The 20,592-nt window shown below is 36.6% G+C and overlaps 1 protein-coding gene across 4 annotated transcripts in view; it reads right to left on the reverse strand.

The window, feature by feature from the left end:
- The window catches only part of DNM3 (dynamin 3), a 556,874-nt gene that overhangs the window by 452,950 nt on the left and 83,332 nt on the right, over nt 1-20,592 (reverse strand). For all 4 annotated transcript variants that reach the window (XM_024739835.1, XM_024739837.1, XM_024739836.1 and 1 more), the window contains exon 2: nt 15,992-16,065. In XM_024739835.1, coding sequence (XP_024595603.1) covers nt 15,992-16,065 — 74 coding nt within the window. The remainder of the gene's footprint in view (nt 1-15,991; nt 16,066-20,592) is intronic.

Genomic DNA, 20,592 nt, shown 5'->3' on the forward strand with positions numbered 1-20,592 from the left:
TTAAATGGACCAAAAGAGTCTAAGGTTAGAGGACTATAATTTTTGGTTTGGAAACTCAAGGCATATAAAAGCCTCAATACTTTCTCTCTAAAATAGAATAGAGACCTATAAAACAACAAATTATTGCCAACTCAAAAGTCATCTTAGCCTCACAATCAGGAGTAGTGATTCTATTGAAATGTATTATTTCTTCATTTCCTTTGAGGAGAAATATGTAATATCTTTTATTTACTTATTTTCTTCCTAAATGGAAATGTATGTGTTGTTAAAGGGCAGTCATCTAACCGTGAAGAAATAAAATTTGGGTCAGGTTTGCTTAGAGTAGCTCTTTGACTTTTCTCTAAATTTTGAGAGTTGAGTGAAAATTTCTCGACTTTGTATTGGAAGGTACATAACTGAGCTACTAGAAATTCTAAGTCTATTAATAAACATATAGCCAATATTTAAACTGAGAAAAAAAAGGGTAATGAGAAAATTGGTAGAAAATAATAGTTTCAGAGTGTTGTCAGCAAAGAAAGAGAAACGAAAAAAGAAAAAAAAATTGAATATAACCAGTAATTCACAGTGGAATTCCAATAACCACACATATGGACAAGTTTGATTTCTTGAGTTACACAAATATTGAAAGAACAACCAAACCAGATTTAAAGTAGGTCTTGTTGAAAGTCCTAAACAGTACTAACTACCTTATTTCCTCCTCAAAAATAAAGTTTATAAGAACCCTGAAAGAGAACAATTTGGCCTATGAAATAGGTTATAAATTTGGGAATATTTCAACACAGCCCTACTCTAATACATGTTTATAGCCTCTACATCTCTATCCATTTAACGAGAATGTTCTTCTACCTAGGACTTCTGGAAGCTCATTTATTATATTATGCCCAATATTCATGGAATAATAACCCAAAGCACCCTCCAGAAAGGTGAAACCCTTTGGTCCCTTCTATGCCAGTGATCCTCAAACTTCTTAGAAAACTTAACATCCCCCCTCTGTCCAACTCCCCCACCAAATATTTCTAATTTATTTTTGATAGTTACATTTTCCAGAATTAAGATTATGTGCTTGATAACTATGTGACATTCCATGGGGTCAGTGGGAATTCCTGGGCTTATCAGAAATCAAGTAGGAGGACCCCAGCTCCAAGGGATGAGTGGAGATTTCTCCTGGATGGTTCTTACATTTCTACATTTACACCTGGAAGGAAAGTCAGTTATGTTAACAACAAAACTTGGCGTTCTTAGAACCTCAACCTCTGATAGTCTTTGAAGATGCTGGGGTTCTTAAAATACCAGGGCCAGATGTGCTGGTGTTTGAGCTAGATGCCCAGGCAGCAGGAGAATACAATACAGCATTGAATGAATGCCTGTTATATTCAAAGCACAGAGCTTAGACCTACAGAAAGACTCCATGACCAAATATTTAGACAACTTATTAAAGAACAGTAGGTAATTCCTCAACAGAAAGATCCTATTAAAAGGAAGCAGGAAAGGTATTTGGAGAAACAAAAGATAACAACAGGAAAATAAGTAGATGAAATTGTTATAATTGTTTCTCAAAGTGTAACTCAAAGACCAACAGCTTTAGAAGCACTCTGCAGTAGTTCTTTAAAATGCAGAACCCTGGGCCTTACCCCACACCTACTGAATCAAAACCTCTGAGGGTGATACCCAAGAATCCTCATGGTATTTTGTGCACATTAAAATTTAAGAGTAACTATATTCAAGGGACTTTAAACTATGAGTCTGCACTTTTTGTGGTAACCTGTACTTTATATGGAAAGCAACAGGGAACCAGCACTGGAGCAGAACAAGGTCAAAGATGTAGTTAAGAAAGAATGTTTTCAGAATCACATTTGTTTTCACCATGTGGTTAACTTGTTATGATGAAAAAAAAATAAACATTTCATCCTCTGCAAAAACAGACTATCTTATGCTAAAATAATCAACCTTAATTAAATACAGATATTTAAATGCAAACAAAATGAGAGGTAGTTTTAAAATATTTTCAGTGTTGTTATTCAAAACAGTACTTGAATTTTTCCACTAAGTATGTGTCAGTCTAATTTATGAAACTAGAAAACAAGGTCTGGTTACTGTACATAAATCAGGATTTAAAGTCTAACTAATGTATGAACTTTTTAAAAATACCTCACCTGTGAAAAGTTGACATTTTTCTCTAGAATTAATTATTCCCTGGCTATTGTAGTAGGAAACAGTCTCCTCAAACACCCTTTGGTTCAGTTCCACCGGGACTCACAGTACTCTCCATGCTGACCTGAAGGTGGACTCCACTGTGCAGCCCATCACTCAGAACAGTGATTCTCCACCTTAAAGCCTTCCGGCTGCTTCTCAGACCTGCTGCCTGAACTTTACGTCTCCACCTCATCCTGTTAGTTATGTGGTGCCTTGGAAACAAATTTTCTGTTACTGAGCATCTTTATTAAAATGCTTATTTATAGCAACTCTAACCAAGGCCCCAAAATACTGAATAGTAATAAGTTTTTAATAAATTACAAGTCTCGGGCAGTTTTTAAAACATGGACACATGTTTTATTGTGCAGCAGATGCAATACAAAGGTGGTAAATCAAATTTTGATTAATTATTATACTTGACACACATAGAAGGACCAAGGAAATTTTCCACAAAAAAAAGAATACTTCAGTAATTTGAACAATTACCTTTAATGTATCCATTTTGTAATTTCTGGTTTTTAATACCTTCTTTTCTTACATTATTGTCATTGAAATAAAGGCAAATGAGGGAATATAACAGCATTTAGAGAAATATTTTAACAGAAAAGTTCTCCAGGAGACAAAATCACTTGTCCTTAACCATGACCTACAGGATTTACTTGTATAAGTCCTTAACAGTAACTTTTAATGCAGAGAATGACTTGGATTCTGATGTCTTAAAAAAACACCTCTCCTTCAGAGGGCATATCAAACTCCAAATGGATCATTTCTTAAAGTAGTGACACTTTCAGCATACTTAGTAGTTCATCAAAGTATTACACTCAGACACACTTGCTTTCTCAGTCTGACATGTCATTTAACCAGTAAACAGTAAGATCAGGTGTTGAAAAGAAGGAAACCAGTGGTATGCTGGTAAATGTTTAATAGCTGGCACCATAGGGAGGAAAAAGTCCTGATTTGTAGCATTTGACCATTTCTGTACTGTAAATATTCCCACCATGACCAACTTCAAGCTACCACCATGATGTCACTGATTACAGAGATGGGAAGACAGGTGCACAGCCTGATCGTGGGAGCTGGCGTAACCCAGTTTCAGCACGGCACTGGAGGAAACCCCCAGGCACTGAAAACTGTCTTCTTGTGTTATGAAGACTTTCTCCCTACTTCCTTGCTCTTGACACTGCAGTCCTCACCCAACACCTTACCAACACTTTGTCCACGTCTTGTCCTTCCAAGCCATACCTACAGAAATACCTCTCTCTGAAACCAAACTACCAAGATATCACTTAAAACTGTTAATAAAATAGAGGTGGTGATTTTGCTCACCTTTCTCACAACACTGAGTGATTTCTTGGAATGTCCTCTGTGATAATTACTAAATGTCCTAAAAAAATTATGTAGAATAAGGCATAGCGCCTATAATTAATTTTTGACTTGGTTTAGCAACTAATAAAACAGCAGGTGGAGACAAACAGTTAAATATTACTATATGGGCATTATGTTGGAAATTAGATAATAATTGTGAATTAACCAATTTCTATATTTATTATTCATATATTTATGCTCCTTTACATTAAAAAATACCCTATAAAAATATAAAGTGTGCCCTGAAAATATAAATCAAGCAGTTCAAGTTTCTTATTTTAAAAATGTAATATTAACAGTGTCAGGAAGATACTAATAACAATCCCCACTCCTACCAACAGTGTAGCCTTGGGCAAATAGATTAACCTTGCTGGGGCTCTTTTTCTAAAATGGGAATCATGATATGTATCTCAGAAGTTTCTTGTAAAGGTTAAATAAAAGTATCTTCAGGGACTTTCCTAGTGGCACAGTGGTTAAGAATCCACCTGCCAATGCAAGGGTTCGAGCCCTGTTCCGGGAAGATCCCACATGCCACGGAGCAACTAAGCCCGTGCACCACAACTACTGAACCTGTGCTCTAGAGCCCGTGAGCCACAACTACTGAGCCTGCATGCCACAACTACTGAAGCCTGTGCACCTAGAGCCTGTGCTCCACAACAAGAGAAGCCACCGCAATGAGAAACCCGCTCACCGCAACTAGAAAAAGCCCGCACACAGCAATAAAGACCCAATGCAGCCAAACATAAATAAAATAAATTAAAGAAAAATAATAATAATAAAGTTTTTAAAAAATTATCTTCAAAGTGCATAGCGCTGGTACATAATTAATGCTCAAAAGAATGGCAGCAAATTATTATTATAGTTTTCTCCATAGTCACTGTCCTGGGGTAGCAATCCTTTTATAAAAGTTTCTAGAGTTATGGCAGGAAAATCTCTGCATTAGAACTCTAAGCATCTACATGGTTTTGAATATTCCCCATGTGCATGACACCCGGGCCTCAGGACCCAATGCAACCACAGCCTCAAGTCTAACCTTGCCCAGGCTCTTACTACCCATGGCTGCTGAACTCCTGAGGTGAAGGCATAACCCTTTGTAATAAGCCAGGCTAGAAGCCCTCCTTAATTGGAAACAGAAACCAAAATGCATTTTTAAGAGTATCCAAAGCTAATAGAAGAAAGTCAAAAGCCAGAGAGAGTGTTGCTCAATTTATTTTATGCTGACTAGTATAGCTTTCACTCGATAAATCTATAACACCAACAAGATAGATGCGTATAGAAAGAAATGTAAATAACCTAAATAAATTAGTGAAATTTAACAGTACAGTAAAAGAATAAGGTACTGTAATCAAGTATACCTTGGGAATGCAAGGATGCTTAAATAAGAAATCTATAAAGGTAAGGGTGAACATATCTGAGTTTTTTAAAAGATAATCTCAATAACTGCCTAAATGCATTCAATAAAATTATATACCTATTTATTTATTAGATTTTAAAATCTTTTAAAAATTAGGAATAAAATAGTTCCTTACCAGGAGAAACAAATAGCATATGCATAATTTAACACAAGAGGCATTTTCATCAAAGGAGCAACACATGGTTCTGGAAGCCTTGATCAATGTAATAGGGCATTAAAGAGAAATGAAAGACATACTAACGGAAATAAAAAGATAATCATTATCAGCAAATACTTTGTCTCCTACTTCTCCTAGAGAAAATAAAGTCATCAAACAAGGAATCCACTACAAGTACAGACTTATCTGCAGTTTCCCCCATATTTTCCACTTTCCATTTGGTTACAACAAAAGAGGTATCCCTTCACCCTCTTCATGAGCAAAGAAATTATCCTACCACTTTTCAATCTCTGAATCACTCTATCATTTCTTTCTCTTACATTCAATGACACCTACTTTAAGGCTCTCATCCTCCTATCATGTTCTCTTTTGAGGTCCCTAGCCCACAAGACCCTACCCAATGAGCTTTTTCCCTGTTTCAGCAACATCGTCTCTCTTTACCCCATTTCCTACTCCCCTTCCTCACTCACTCCACCTCCAGACCTACTGGTCTCCTTGTTAAACTTCAAACAAATAAGCAGCTCCCACCTTAGAATCATCTAACGTCCCTATGCCTATACAAATATCATCACAGCTTGAATGTCCACTTTCTTCATCCCCTAACCTTCTGTGTGTTTGTTTTGCTGTTTTTTACACTTCCTGTTGGTTTCTCCACAAGAACAAAAGCTCCATGATGACAGGGATATTTGCCTGGTACACAGGAATCACTCAATAAACATTGGTTGAATGAATGCATCTACCAAAAGAAAGTAGTATTTATGGAACTTATCCCAGTTAGGATATGAAGGCACAAGTAAATTGCATGAACAGTGACATATATCCCCCCCTTGCTTCTTTTTGCCATTTTGTTAGTCATCCATCAACCCAAGCCTATAGTAATACCCCAGACTTCCCTGTGAACAGTGTGCCTTTAGGGTAAAAAAAAAAAAAAAGGAGGGGGGCAATTCTTAGCTGGCATCACTTACAGTACAGTACTGAAATGCAAAAGCCCCATTTTGAGGTTCCTGAAGGATTGTCGGGATAGTAAGTTTTCCCTGAGGGGAGAATTTCTAGTCCACTTCACATGAAGAGAGAGGAGAGGCATGAGGTATGATCCTCACTGATTAATGGGAAGTAGTGAAAGAACGGTCAGGAGCTTAGAAGGGACAAGATTGGGAGACTGTTGACAAAAGGGTATATGGAAGAAGCATGTGATGTTCCTTCTCAAAGGAGCTCAATGTGTAAGAACATCTTTCCCATGTGAGTACTCAACAAAAAGCCCCCACTGCAACAGAACTTATTAATATTCTGGTCAATAATTCTCTTCTCTAAGCCATCCCAATATTTGCATAAGTATTTGTTGAATAAATTAAGAAATGCAAACAAAATTACTATATAACTAAAATACCCAAGAGAATCAATTAAAAATATTTTAATCTGTCAAACATAGACTAAGACAGTTAATTTAAAAATTAAAATTAAAAATAGCAGCTTTTACATAGATCAGCAATTAGGAGTCAGAAAATATAATGGAAAAAAAAAACATATTCAAACTACAAGTACAAAAGTAAATATGAACACCCTAAATAGAAATGTATGGACTCTGTACAAAGACTATCAAGAATTTTACCAAAGTAAAAGAAACTGTGAGCAAAGGAAAGAACATAGCATGGTCTCTGTATTGGAAAAAATAATAATAATAATACTTTAAAAATATTGACTATTCTCTAATGAATCTATTGAAGTTAAAATAATTCTAGTGGCAATGGTTTTGTCTCTACAAAATTATTCTAAACTTTGACACAAATAGAAAAGAACCCCTAAATAAAAATAAATTATGGGAATAGAAAACTATCAACAGTGCATCCATACATGTGTAGATTTGAGGATCTGGCATTTTAGTCCTTCACGACCTCCCAGCCCCACGTAATATCAATTGGACAGAGCTCTCCCAGAGATCTCCATCTCAACGCAAAGACCCAGCTCCACTCAACGACCAGAAAGCTCCAGTGCTGGACACCCCATGCCAAACAACTAGAAAAACAGGAACACAGCCCCACCCTATCAGAGAGGTTGGCTAAAATCATAATAAGTTAACAGACACCCTAAAACACACCACTGGAGATGACCCGGCCCACAAGAAAGATAAGATCCACTAGAACACAGACACCAGTCCACTCCACCAGGAAGCCTACACAACCCACTGAACCAACCTTACCCACTGGCGGCAGACACCAAAAACAATGGGAAATACGAACATGCGCCTGTACAAAGGAGACATCAAACAGAGTAAGTTAAGCAAAATGAGAAGAAAGAGTAACACACAAGTGGGTAAAAACCCACCAGAACAAACAAATGAAGAGGAAATAGGCAGTCTACCTGAAAAAGAATTCAAAGTAATGATACTAAAGATGATCCAAAATCTTGGAAATAGAACGGAGAAAATACAAGAACCATTTAACAAGGACCTAGAAGAACTAAAGAGCAAATAAACAATGATGAATAACACAATAAAAGAAACTAAAAATTCTCTAGAAGGAATCAATAGCAGAATAACTGAGGCAGATGAATGGATAAGTGACCTGGAAGATAAAATAGTGGAAATAACTCCTGCAGAGCAGAATAAAGAAAAGAGAATGAAAAGAATTCAGGACAGTCTCAGAGACTTCTGGGACAACATTAAATGCACCAACATTCGAATCATAAGGGTCCCAGAAGAAGAAGAGAAAAAGAAAGGGACTGAGAAAATATTTGAAGCGATTATAGTTGAAAACTTCCCTAATATGGGAAAGGAAATAGTTAATCAAGTCCAGGAGGCCCAGAGAGTCCCACAGAGGATAAATCCAAGGAGATTTACATGCCGATACATATTAATCAAACTATCAAACATTAAACACAAAGAAAAAATATTAAAAGCACCAAGGGAAAAGCAACAAATAACATACAAGGGAATCCCCATAAGGATAACAGCTGATTTCTCAGCAGAAACTCTGCAAGCCAGAAGGGAGTTGCAAGACATATTTAAAGTGATGAAAGGGAAAAACCTACAACCAAGATTACTCTACGCAGCAAGGATCTCATTCAAATTCGACAGAGAAATTAAAACCTTTACAGATGAACAAAAGCTAAACCAGCTTTGCAAAAAATGCTACAGGAACTTCTCTAGGCAGGAAACACAAGAGAAGGAAAAGACCTACAATAACAAACCCAAAACAATTAAGAAAATGATAATAGGTACATACATATTGATAACTACCTTAAATGTAAATGGATTAAAGGCTCCAACCAAATGACACGGACTAGCTGACTGGATACAAAAACAAGACTCATATATATGCTGTCTACAAGAGACCCACTTCAGACCTAGGGACACATACAGACTGAAAGTGAGGAGATGGAAAAAGATGGTCCATGCAAATGGAAATCAAAAGAAAGCTGGAGTAGCAATTTTCATCTCAGACAAAATAGACTTTAAAATAAAGACTATTACAAGAGACAAAAAAGGACACTACATAATGATCAAGGGATGAATCCAAGAAGATATAACAATTGTAAATATTTATGCACCCAACACAGAAGAACCTCAATACATAAGGCAAATGCTAACAGCCATAAAAGGGGAAATCAACAGTAACACCCCACTTTCACCAATGGACAGATCATCCAAACAGAAAATTAATAAGGAAACACAAGCTTTAAATGACACATTAAACAAGATGGATTTAATTGATACTGATAGGACATGCCATCCAAAAACAACAGAATACACATTCTTCTCAAGTGCTCATGGAACATTCTCCAGGATAGACCATATCTTAGGTCACAAATCAAGCCATGGTAAATTTAAGAAAACTGAAATCATATCAAGTATCTTTTCCAACCACAATACTATGAGACTAGATATCAACTACAGGAAAAAATCTGTAAAAAATACAAACACATGGATGCTAAACAATATGCTACTAAGTAACCAAGAGATCAGTGAAGAAATCAAAGAGGAAATCAAAAAATACCTAGAAACAAATGACAATGAAAACAAGATGACCCAAAACCTATGGGATGCAGCAAAAGCAGTTCTAAGAGGTAGTTTATAGTAATAAAATCCTAACTCAAGAAACAAAAAAACTCTAATAAACAACCTAACCTGACACCTAAAGAAATAAGAGAAAGAAGAACAAAAAAACCCCCAAAGTTAGCAGAATGAAAAAAATCATAAAGATCACATCAGAAGTAAATGAAAAAGAAATGAAGGAAACAATGCAAATATAAATAAAACTAAGCGTTGGTTCTTTGAGAAGATAAACAAAATTGATAAACCATTAGTCAGACTCATCAAGAAAAAACGGGAGAAGAATCAAATTAACAGAATTTGAAATGAAAAAGAAGTAACAACTGACACTGCAGAAATACAAAGGATCATGAGAGATTACTACAAGCAACTATAGGCCAATAAAATGGACAACCTGGAAGAAATGGACAAATTCTTAGAAAAGCACAAACTTCCGAGACTGAAACAGGAAGAAATAGAAAATACAAACAGACCAATCACAAGCACTGAAATTAAAACTGTGATTTAAAATCTTCCAACAAACAAAAGCCCAAGACCAGAGGGCTTTATAGGCGAATTCTATTAAACATTTAGAGAAGAGCGAACACTTATCCTTCTCAAACTCTTCCAAAATATAGCAGAGGGAGGATCACTCCTGAGCTCATTCTACGAGGCCACCATCACCCTGATACCACAACCAGACAAAGATGTTACAAAAAAAAAAAACTACAGGCCAATATCACTGAGAAACAGAGATGCAAAAATCCTCAACAAAATACTAGGAAACAGAATCCAACATCACATTAAAAGGATCATACACCATGATCAAGTGGGGTTTATCCCGGGAATGCAAAGATTCTTCATTATACACAAGTCATCAATGTGATACACCATATTAACAAATTGAAGGATAAAAACCCTATGATCATCTCATTAGATGCAGAAAAAGCTCTTGACAAAATTCAATGCCAATTTATGATAAAAATCCTCCAGAAAGTAGGTATAGAGGAAACTTACCTCAACATAATAAAGGCCATATATGACAAACCCACAGCCAACATGGATCTCAATGGTGAAAAAGTGAAACCATTTTCACTAAGATCAGGAAGAAGACAAGGTTGCCCATCTCACCACTATTATTCAACATGGTTTTGGAACTTTTAGCCTCAGCAATGAGAGAAGAAAAAGAAATAAAAGGAATCCAAATCAGAAAGGAAGAAGTAAAACTGTCACTGTTTCCAGATGACATGATACTACACATAGAGCATCCTAAAGATGCTACCAGAAAACTACTAGAGCTAATCAGTGAATTTGGTAAAGTAGCAGGATACAAAATTAATGCACAGAAATCTCTTGCATTCCTATACACTAATGATGAAAAATCTGAAAGAGAAATTAAGGAAACACTCCCATTTACCACTGAAACAAAAAGAATATAATACCTAGGAATAAACCTACCTAAGGAGACAAAAGACGTGTATGCAGAAAACTATAAGACACTGAAAAAAGAAATTAAAGATGATACAAACAGATGGAGAGATATACCATGTTCTTGGATTGGAAAAAATCAACATTGTTAAAATGACTATACTACCCAAAGCAATCTACAGATTCAATGCAATCCCTATCAAACTACCAATGGCATTTTTCACAGAACTAGAATAAAAAACTTCACAGTTTGTATGGAAACACAAAAGACCCCAAATAGCTAAAGCAATCTTGGCTCCCTGACTTCAGACTATACTACAAAGCTACAGTAATCAAGTTAGTATGGTACTGGCACAAAAACAAAAGTATAGATCAGTGGAACAGGGTAGAAAGCCCAGAGATAAACCCACTACACATTGGTCACCTTATCTTTGATAAAGGAGGCAAGAATATACAATGGAGAAAAGACAGCCTCTTCAATAAGTGGTGCTGGGAAAACTGGACAGCTACATGTAAAAGAATGAAATTAGAACACTCCCTAACACCATACACAAAAATAAACTCAAAATGGATTAAAGACCTAAATGTAAGGCCAGACACTATCAAACTCTTAGAGGAAAACATAGGCAGAACACTCTATGATGTACATCACAGCAAGATCCTTTTTGACTCACCTCCTAGAGAAATGGAAATAAAAACAAAAATAAACAAATGGGAGCTTCCCTGGTGGCGCAGTGGTTGGGGGTCCACCTGCCGATGCAGGGGACGTGGGTTCATGCCCCGGTCTGAGAGAATCCCACGTGCCGCGGAGCACCTGGGCCCGTGAGCCATGGCCGCTGAGCCCGCGCATCCAGGGCCTGTGCCCCGCAGCGGGAGATGCCACAACAATGGGAGGCCCACATACCGCAAAAATTAAATAAATAAAATAAAAAATAAACAAATGGGACCTAATGAAACTTCAAAGCTTTTGCACAGCAAAGGAAACCATAAACAAGACCAAAAGACAACCCTCAGAATGGGAGAATATTTGCAAACGAAGCAACTGACAAGGGATTAATCTCCAAAATATACAAGCAGCTCATGCAGCTCAGTTATCGAAAAATAACAACCTAATCCAAAAATGGGCAGAAAACCTAAATAGACATTGCTCCAAAGAAGATATACAGATTGCCAACAAACACATGAAAGGATGCTCAACATCTCTAATCACTAGAGAAATGCAAATCAAAACTATAATGAGGTAACACTTCACACCACTCAGAATGGCCATCATCAAAATGTCTATAAACAATAACTCCCGGAGAGGGTATGGAGAAAAGGGAACCCTGTTGCACTGTTGGTGCGAATGTAAATTGATCCAGCCACTATGGAAAACAGTATGGATGTTCTTTAAAAAACTAAGAAGTACTGTACTACCCAGCAATCCCACTACTGGGCATATACCCTGAGAAAACCATAATTCAAAAAGAGTCATGTACCACAATGTTCACTGCAGCACTATTTACAATAGCCAGGACATGGAAGCATCCTAAGTGCCCATTGACAGATGAATGGATAAAGAAGATGTGGCACATATATTCAATGGAATATTACTCAGCCATAAAAAGAAATGAAATTGAGTTATTTGTAGTGAGGTGGATGGACCTAGAGTCTGTCATACAGAGTGAAGTAAGTCAGAGAGAGAAAAACAAATACCGTATACTAACAATTATATTTGGAATCTAAAAAAAGAAAAAAAAGGGTTCTGAAGAACCTAGGTGCAGGACAGGAATAAAGATACAGACGTAGAGAATGTACTTGAGGACACAGGTAAAGGGAAGGGTAAGCTGGGACGATGTGAGAGTGGCATGGACATATATACACTACCAAATTTAAAATAGATAGTTAGTGGGAAGCAGCCACATAGCACAGGGAGATCACCTCTGTGCCTTGTGACCACCTAGAGGGGTGGGATAGGGCAGGTGGGAGGGAGACGCAAGAGGGAGGAGATATGGGGATATGTGTATACATACAGCTGATTCACTTTGTTATACAGCAGAAACTAACACAACATTGTAAAGCAATTTTACTCCAATAATTATTTTTTTAAAAAAAGCTCCCAAGGGCTTCCCTGGTCGCGCAGTGGTTGGGATTCCGCCTGCCAATGCAGGGGACACGGGTTCGTGCCCTGGTCCGGGAAGATCCCACATGCCGCGGGGCGGCTGGGCCCGTGAGCCATGGCCACTGAGCCTGCGTGTCCGGAGCCTGTGCTCCGCAAACGGGAGAGGCCACAACAGTGAGAGGCCCACATACCGCAAAAAAAAAAAAAAAAAAAAAAAAAAAAAAGCTCCCAAACTGGGAATACCTAAAAGGTAGAAGAAGCCTGTATCAGTTTTACACAAATAAAATTTTGTTGTTCAAACTCTTCAAATTAAGAAAAATAATAAAAATTATAAATAAATAAATAAATAGATAATGGGGGGAGGACTATAGTCCTGATAGATATTAAAGCAAATTATAAACCTGTTATAAGTAAAACACTGTAGGGACTTCCCTGGCAGTCCAGTTGTTAAGACTTTGTGCTTCTACTGCAGGAGGTGCCAGTCAGGGAACTAAGACCCCATATGCCGCATGGCACAACACTATAGTGTTGGCACATTAAAAAAAAGATATTCAGAAATAGATTGCACTAAGAGTAGAATATAAGATAAAGGAGACTGGGGAAAGAATTATTTCTTCATACATGAAAATAAATTTCTGAACTAAATGCTAAAAAATTTAAAAAGTATGGAAAGGAAAAAATTATGCTAAATATTTACCTTTTGTTAAATGTATATGTATAGATTTTATAACCAAAAAGAGTAAACCTTCTATACATTAAAAATGATATAACCAGGCTATAAATCACCAGAAGGGTAGAGACTTTGTCCTAGTCACTGCTATATCTCCAGAGCTTCAAATAGTATCTGGTACATTGTAGATTTGTAAGCAATTTACTTTTTTCAAATGACATCATTCAAGTCCATCCCTTTGGATCAAACTTCGATTTTTTTTACATTAAGAAATGGTTTAAAATGTCTACAATTTCTACCCCAAAAGTGAGCTGAATTGTGATAAGGATTGCATTGACTTTATCAATCAATTTGGGAAGTATTGCCATCTTACATTAAGTCTTCCAATCAGTGAATATGGGATGTTTTTCAAATTATCTAAATAATAGTTTGTAGTTTTCATAGTATAAGTTTTGCTCTTCTTGTTAAATTTATTCCTAAGTAGTGTATTCTTTATGATGCTATTGTAAATAGAATTGTTTTCTTACTGCAAGTTTTTGATTGTGCATTGCAAGTGTATAAAATTACAATTGAGTTTTGTATCTTTATCTGGTATCCTGTAACCTTGTGGAGCTCATTTATTAGTTCTAATAGCTGTTTAGTGACTTCCTTAGGAACTTTTATGTACTTGATCATATCATCTGCAAATAGAGATAATTTTACTCTATCCTCTCCAATATGGATGTCTTTTTTTTTTTTCTCTTGCCCAACTGCGCTGGCTAGAACCTCTAGTACAACACTGAATAGAAGGGACAACAGTGGATATCCTTGTCTTATTCCCAATATTAGAGGGAAAGCATTCTGTCTTTCACCATTAAGTATGATGTTAGCTGTGAGTTTTTTATACATGTCCTTTACTAAGTTGAGGAAGTGCCTTCTATTCCTAGTTTGCTGAGTGTTTCACGATGGAGTATGGGATTTTCTTAAATGCTCATTCTAAGTCTATTGAGACAATCCTGTGATTTTTGTTTTCATTCTGTTGATATGATACGTTACTTGATTTTCAGATATTAAATCAATCTTGCATTCCTAGGATAAAACAAACTGATTCTCAAATTCACATAGAATTTTAAAGGACTCAGGATAGCCAAAACAACCTTGAAAAGGAAGAACAAAGTAGAAAAACTCATACTTCTGAATTTCAAAACTACAAAGCAAGGGTAATTAAGAGAGTATGGTACAGGCACAAATACAGAGATACAGAACAACTTAATAGACTTGGGAGTCCAGAAATAAACCCATATATCTATGGCCAATTTATTTTCAATGAAGGTGCCAAAAAACATACAGTGGAGAAAGAATAGTCTTTTCTAAAAATGGTGCTGGGACAATTGGATATACACATGCAAAAAATGAAGGTGAACTCTTACTTTGTACCACTTGTAAAAATTAACTCAAAATGGATCAAAGGTCTAAATGTAAAATCAAAACTGTAAAATTATTATAAGAAAACGTAAGGGTAAACCTCCATGACCCTGTTTTTGCAAATTATGAGGCATGAACTTTACAAGTGCTTCAATCTTAAGCATTCAAAGAAATTGTTAGGAAAAGTAGTAAAATCCTCAAAAACCAATAGACAAAGATAAAAAAAAAAACAGCCAATTCACAAAAGAAGAAATACAAATACCAAATAAACGCACACAAAAAATTCCACATCACCAGTTATTGAGAAACAAAAATGAAAGCAAAGCTCATTTGCCTATCAAATTACCATGGTGTTAAGGAGAGGGTCAAAAACAGCACATTAGATATAGATCCAGATATGGATATAAACATAGATATAGATACACATACACTATACATATTGATAAATGGAATATTGCCTGCCATATCAGTAAACAAAGGATGTCACAGTTATCAGTGATTGCAGCCACCACAGGAGGGTGAGCTGGTGAGCCCTGAGGAAACTCAGGATGTGAAAACACAAGATACCCCAGATAGCCGAGGTACATATCAAAGAAATGATTTCATTGAGCCTAGACTCTTGCATCTTCCCAGTCTCAGAAAAGTGATAAATTCCTTGAGATATCTAGTTTTCTTTTATTAACAGTAATCTTTTGTTCCTACTACCTGCCCTTTGTTGCAAAACTCCTATATATCCTAGCTCCCCCGTTGCCTCCTCGGAGCAGGTCTCTCAGGGTTACTTGAGATGCTGCCTCCCGGGCTTTAAACCCTAAAAAATCCCACCGAATAAAACACAACTCTCAACTTTTAGGTTGCACTTTTTTTCTTTTCAGTCGACAATATGCATACAGCTGTTAGAGGGATGTTAAATTACTTTTAAAAAATTCCCAGACACACACACACACACACACACACACACACAGGAAGGAAGTATACCAAAGGGGTATTAGTGGTTATGCCACACTGTAAAATTATAAATATATTACAATGAGAAATGAGACTTTCCATTTAATGTAATAAAGGGAATTTAAAAAGCAATGAAGAAGAGGGCATTTTGGAGAGAAATATAGGCAGCTACCCATGGCAGAGTGATCACAAAAACATTTCTGTTGCTACAACCCAACAGCCAGGAATGGAGACAACAGGTACCATAGAATACACTCATCCATGTGGCAAACATCCTCATTCATTACCTGCTTTGGAAGTAACAAGCTGCAGCACAAGAGGCCTTCTCGTTACAATGCCTGACCCTCGAGGGAGAAAGTCCCTAAAAAAAAAAAAGAAGGAATAGATTAAGGCATATTAAGGAATTCTGATCACCTATAAATTTACAAATCAAGTTCCACAGAAATTCTAATTCTCAACCTTTCAATGCATCACATATCTAAAGAATGCTAGACCCACCTTATAAAAGAGACGTTTGCAAAATAAAAAAGGGGGTGGGGGTGGGGAAGGGCCCTTATACTGAATATTAACCCACGTGCATTATCATAATGACCTCACTGGAATATGTAATTCATTCATTTAGCTGGAATTAATAAAAGTTTGCATTAAACTACTGTGTATTGTCAATTCATTTTTATTTTCAGAGAACAAGGATTTACAAAAATATTTGCTGTGGAAGTTAATCCTTAAACTCTTTGGTAATTAAAAAATTCATCACTCCGTCCAGCTTCAAGATCAATATTAACACCATGAAATACTGACCATTATAAGAGGTAATAAAGGCACATTAGCTTGTATCTTCTAAATACCTAAATTTTTTCTCCAAAAAAGGTCATACACAAAACGTGGGATTAAGCGGAGATAAACATTGCATATGTAGAAATTAACAGCAGAAAAAAGACTGCAATTTGATTTTTGTTTTTTCTCATTCCCGATAGATAGGAGCTTATAAAAAAGGAGATTTTTCAAATAAATATTGTGTTTAAAATGGCATGTTAATATACACTAAACCAATAAAACTGCAAAGAAAGTATTTCATAATTACATCTATAATGCCACATAAATGAGTACTGATTCTGCAATGTCAAAGAGAATTCATAAACATACCTATAACACTGTTTTTAAAGACATTTAGAATGACTCACAACTTTTAGAAGCATCATCATTTTAAAAATCACAGAATTCCATTCAAAATAAATTTCTGACTCAATGGCAATGTTTCCCAAAAAGTGGTTCCAGGACCACCAGAAAGTGTTATAACCACAGACACCCAGGATCCATTCTGAACCTACAGATTCAAAATGCCTGGGGAAAGATGTGGCATCTATACTCTTAACAAACTCCAGGGGATTCTGATGTTCACCATGTTTTTTTAATTGAGTCCAAGCTCACTCTGCATGCCGCACAACAGGCTAGTGAATAGGAGATGAGGTGTTGAGGCAAAGAATAGCAACTTTATTCACAAATCCTGCAGACAAAGAAGATGGCGGACTAGTGTCTCTGAAAAACTATCTTATCTGGGTCTGGATGCCAGTTTCTTTTATAGAATCAGAGAGGGAGAGGTGATGAGGAAGTAAAATGGCCATAAGTTTTGCAAATATCACCTGGAATGGCCAGCCTCCAGGAGGGGATGTGTTAATTTCTTCTTTCTTGCAGCCATCCACAGGTGGACAGGGTCAGGATGTACAAAGGCACTTTGGTTTAACATTCAGGCAGAGGGGCAAGGTTACCTGAGGGAGGCCATTATGTATGATTATAATAACAAAAACAACGAAAAGCAGGCTTCCCTGGTGGTGCAGTGGTTGAGAGTCCGCCTGACAATGCAGGGGACACAGGTTCGTGCCCCGGTACGGGAAGATCCCACATGCTGTGGAGTGTCTAGGCCCATGAGCCACGGCCGCTGAGCCTGCGCGTCTGGAGCCTGTGCTTCGCAACGGGATAGGCCACAACAGTGAGAGGCCCGCTTACCGCAAAAAAACAACGAAAAGCAAAGGTCAAAGTCAAAGAAACAGATCAAACATGGAGTCCAATTTAGCTCTTCCCTGTTACAGTTTGAGAACCACTGGCCTCAAGTTAGGAAATGTTACTTAACGATTTAGTGGGTAATAATGGCATGGGATATACTATGACTCTTGTAGGAAAATTGACAGAACACACCTTCAACACAGATGGGATTTCAGTAAACAACAGCTTATACAATTGGTAATGGTCAGTGAGAATGCTGCAAAATCCAAGGCTTTAGCTCCACTAATACTTTGGAAATAGAGAGTTACAGAGATAAAATTAAGCAAAATTTCCCCTACTTACAACTAATTTATTTTGCAAGTGCTAGTGTAAATTCTGACAGCCTCTTAGCTAGTTAATGACTTTACTCCTTGACTCCAAGGGCTAAGTTTCATTTGGAATGTCACTATATGTAACTAAAATAGAGAATAGTGAAATTACAGACTTGTTTTTGCTCTTAAAAGAATGCCACCTGAATAAATAATATGATTTACTTATCAAAAAATTCACTGAAAAACTAAGAAGTGCTAGGAAGATGCTGTGGGCATGGGCCTGCACTAATTAGACACCAGGAGTATGAAATCTAATGGGAAGATAAAGACATACATACACAAAGAAAACCATTAAGAAGGGAGCAGATAAATTACACTAGAGTTCAGAAATGAGAGAGACAAACACTCTCCTTTTAAAAACATCCAAATACATGTAATCAGATAATCTTAATATTCTTCAGGAACTGTATTAGAATATTTGTTAGTTTGGATGTTTTCAGTAATCACTTTAAAAAAAACAAGAGCATCTACTCTGTGCCTAGACCTAAAAAGGAAAAGTTAATTTGAGAATCAAAATGGATAAAGGGAAAATGAAACAAAACTCCAGAGCAAAGAGCTGGAGGCCATCTGTTTGAGTTATTAGGGCCATGAATGAGGTTTTAGGATGTATAGATGCCAAAGATAAATATACATGTCTTAAATGTCTAAATAATGGCATTTAACAAATCAATAAAATATTTTCTTTAAGAAAAAGATGTAGAAAATAAAGAAGGAGAGAAGGAAGAAACGAGGTTTAGTTACTTAATACCTTCGTGCTGGGATCTGCTTCAACTCATGCTTGTGACCATATATTTATAATGTAGATTTAGTAACAATCATTTGAACATTATCAAAGCAAAAGAGAAGGTATCAAACATCTTAAATAACAAATAATTATCATGTGTTTGGCTAAAAAGTAAGCCAACAGACATAGCTAACACTTTTCTCTACATTTTTATTAAGCAAACAGAACTTTGCTTTAAGAGTAATAAACGTTTTCAAGTATCCCCTTCATGGCTCTCACCAGTCCTACCTCCAACACATACATTTTCACCAAAAGTCAAAAGATTTGGTAACCAAATCCTGCTATTTTGAAGTCTCTTCTGACTTCACAGGAGTATCTGAGTGCCACAAAGCACGAGAGAGAAATTTTTCTCTTCTGAAGACTGAGTGACTAATCTGGCACCCTGAAGATTCATGTCATTCTGATGACCCAGCAGCATGAAAACCATATGCCCAGCACACCCCTGCTGTGAGAGGTAAGGGGGTGAGCCCTCAAATGAAACACAGAGGACCTCTCATTGAACCACAGTTCTGCCACTGAATGGGCAAAATTCTCTAAACCTCAGTTTCTTTTTCTACTAAATTGAGATAATCCTATGAATTAAAGGAAATGCAACACATGGGAAATTTTTAAAAACCAAAGCACCACAGAAAAAAGTAGTAATGTTATTATTGCTACAATACAACCACAGGGTGTTTTCCCTGATATTTTAGCATCTTCTCACGCAAAAAAAAAAAAAAAAAAAGCCTTGACAATTTTTAACATTTCATGAATGAAATTTGGAGATGAGGAGGCTCAGATCCCACCTGAACTGTCACCTTGATATTGACCAGCTGCACTGGTTTGGAAAGCTCAGTTCCTTATTCCTGCCTCCATCAACAGGGAGCCAAGGCACTGATACAAACAATCATGAATAATTCATTAGCCATTGAGTACAACCATCCATTTGAATGTTATTATTTTTTGTGCAATAGGTGCTTCGTTCTTCTGTAGGTAGATCTTACAGAAAAATTACTTTGCTAAATTAATGCAGAAAAAAAGACTGTGCCTTTAGTATTACTGTGGATTTAAATTTGTGTGTCATTTTCCTAAAAAATGGACCTTCAAGGTAGAGCAAGAAGTAATCTGGAAACTAAGCAGTATTAAATTGACTCCCTTCTTTAGCCTGAATGCCTCATCTATGATTGGACTGTACAGATTTTAAGGCAGGAGTAGTGCTTCCCTCTCTATGCCACATAGCAGCTACGATTCAAATGTCTTTCTTCTCTCTCAACCCACCTCAATAAAGCATTAATCTACACAGTCTTAACAGCTAGTCTTCAGACAAAACGTCAATGCTCTTTCATGGTTTCCTGATTCCTGAACAAAAAGGAGAGAACAGTTCCCATGCTATGGTCTAAGAACCACCTTGATAACGTTTCTTATTGGCTCTTCCAGAAACTTAGCTATCAAGGAATATTATCATTGCTCAATTAGGAAATGATTGATCTTTGGAAGCCTAAAAAGAGAGCAAGGGCTGTATCAACAAAGCTAAAAGGAATTTCCCCCCTTAGCAGAAAATAATCTATGGACATGCTTTTGTTCAATATAGATGTAATGATGACTAACCAGGTGATCTGTTCAGTAAATAAATGTCTAACATCTGCTCTTCACTGAAGCCAAGAGATATAACTCATACCCTCCAATAAGTTAATTCATGTAGCTGATCCATTCAAAGCCAAATCATCTTAGTCTTGGGGAGGGGAGTGGG

This window comes from Neophocaena asiaeorientalis, unplaced genomic scaffold (assembly GCF_003031525.2).
Source record: "Neophocaena asiaeorientalis asiaeorientalis breed wild unplaced genomic scaffold, Neophocaena_asiaeorientalis_V1.1 scaffold589, whole genome shotgun sequence".
Taxonomy (NCBI): Eukaryota; Metazoa; Chordata; class Mammalia; order Artiodactyla; family Phocoenidae; genus Neophocaena; species Neophocaena asiaeorientalis.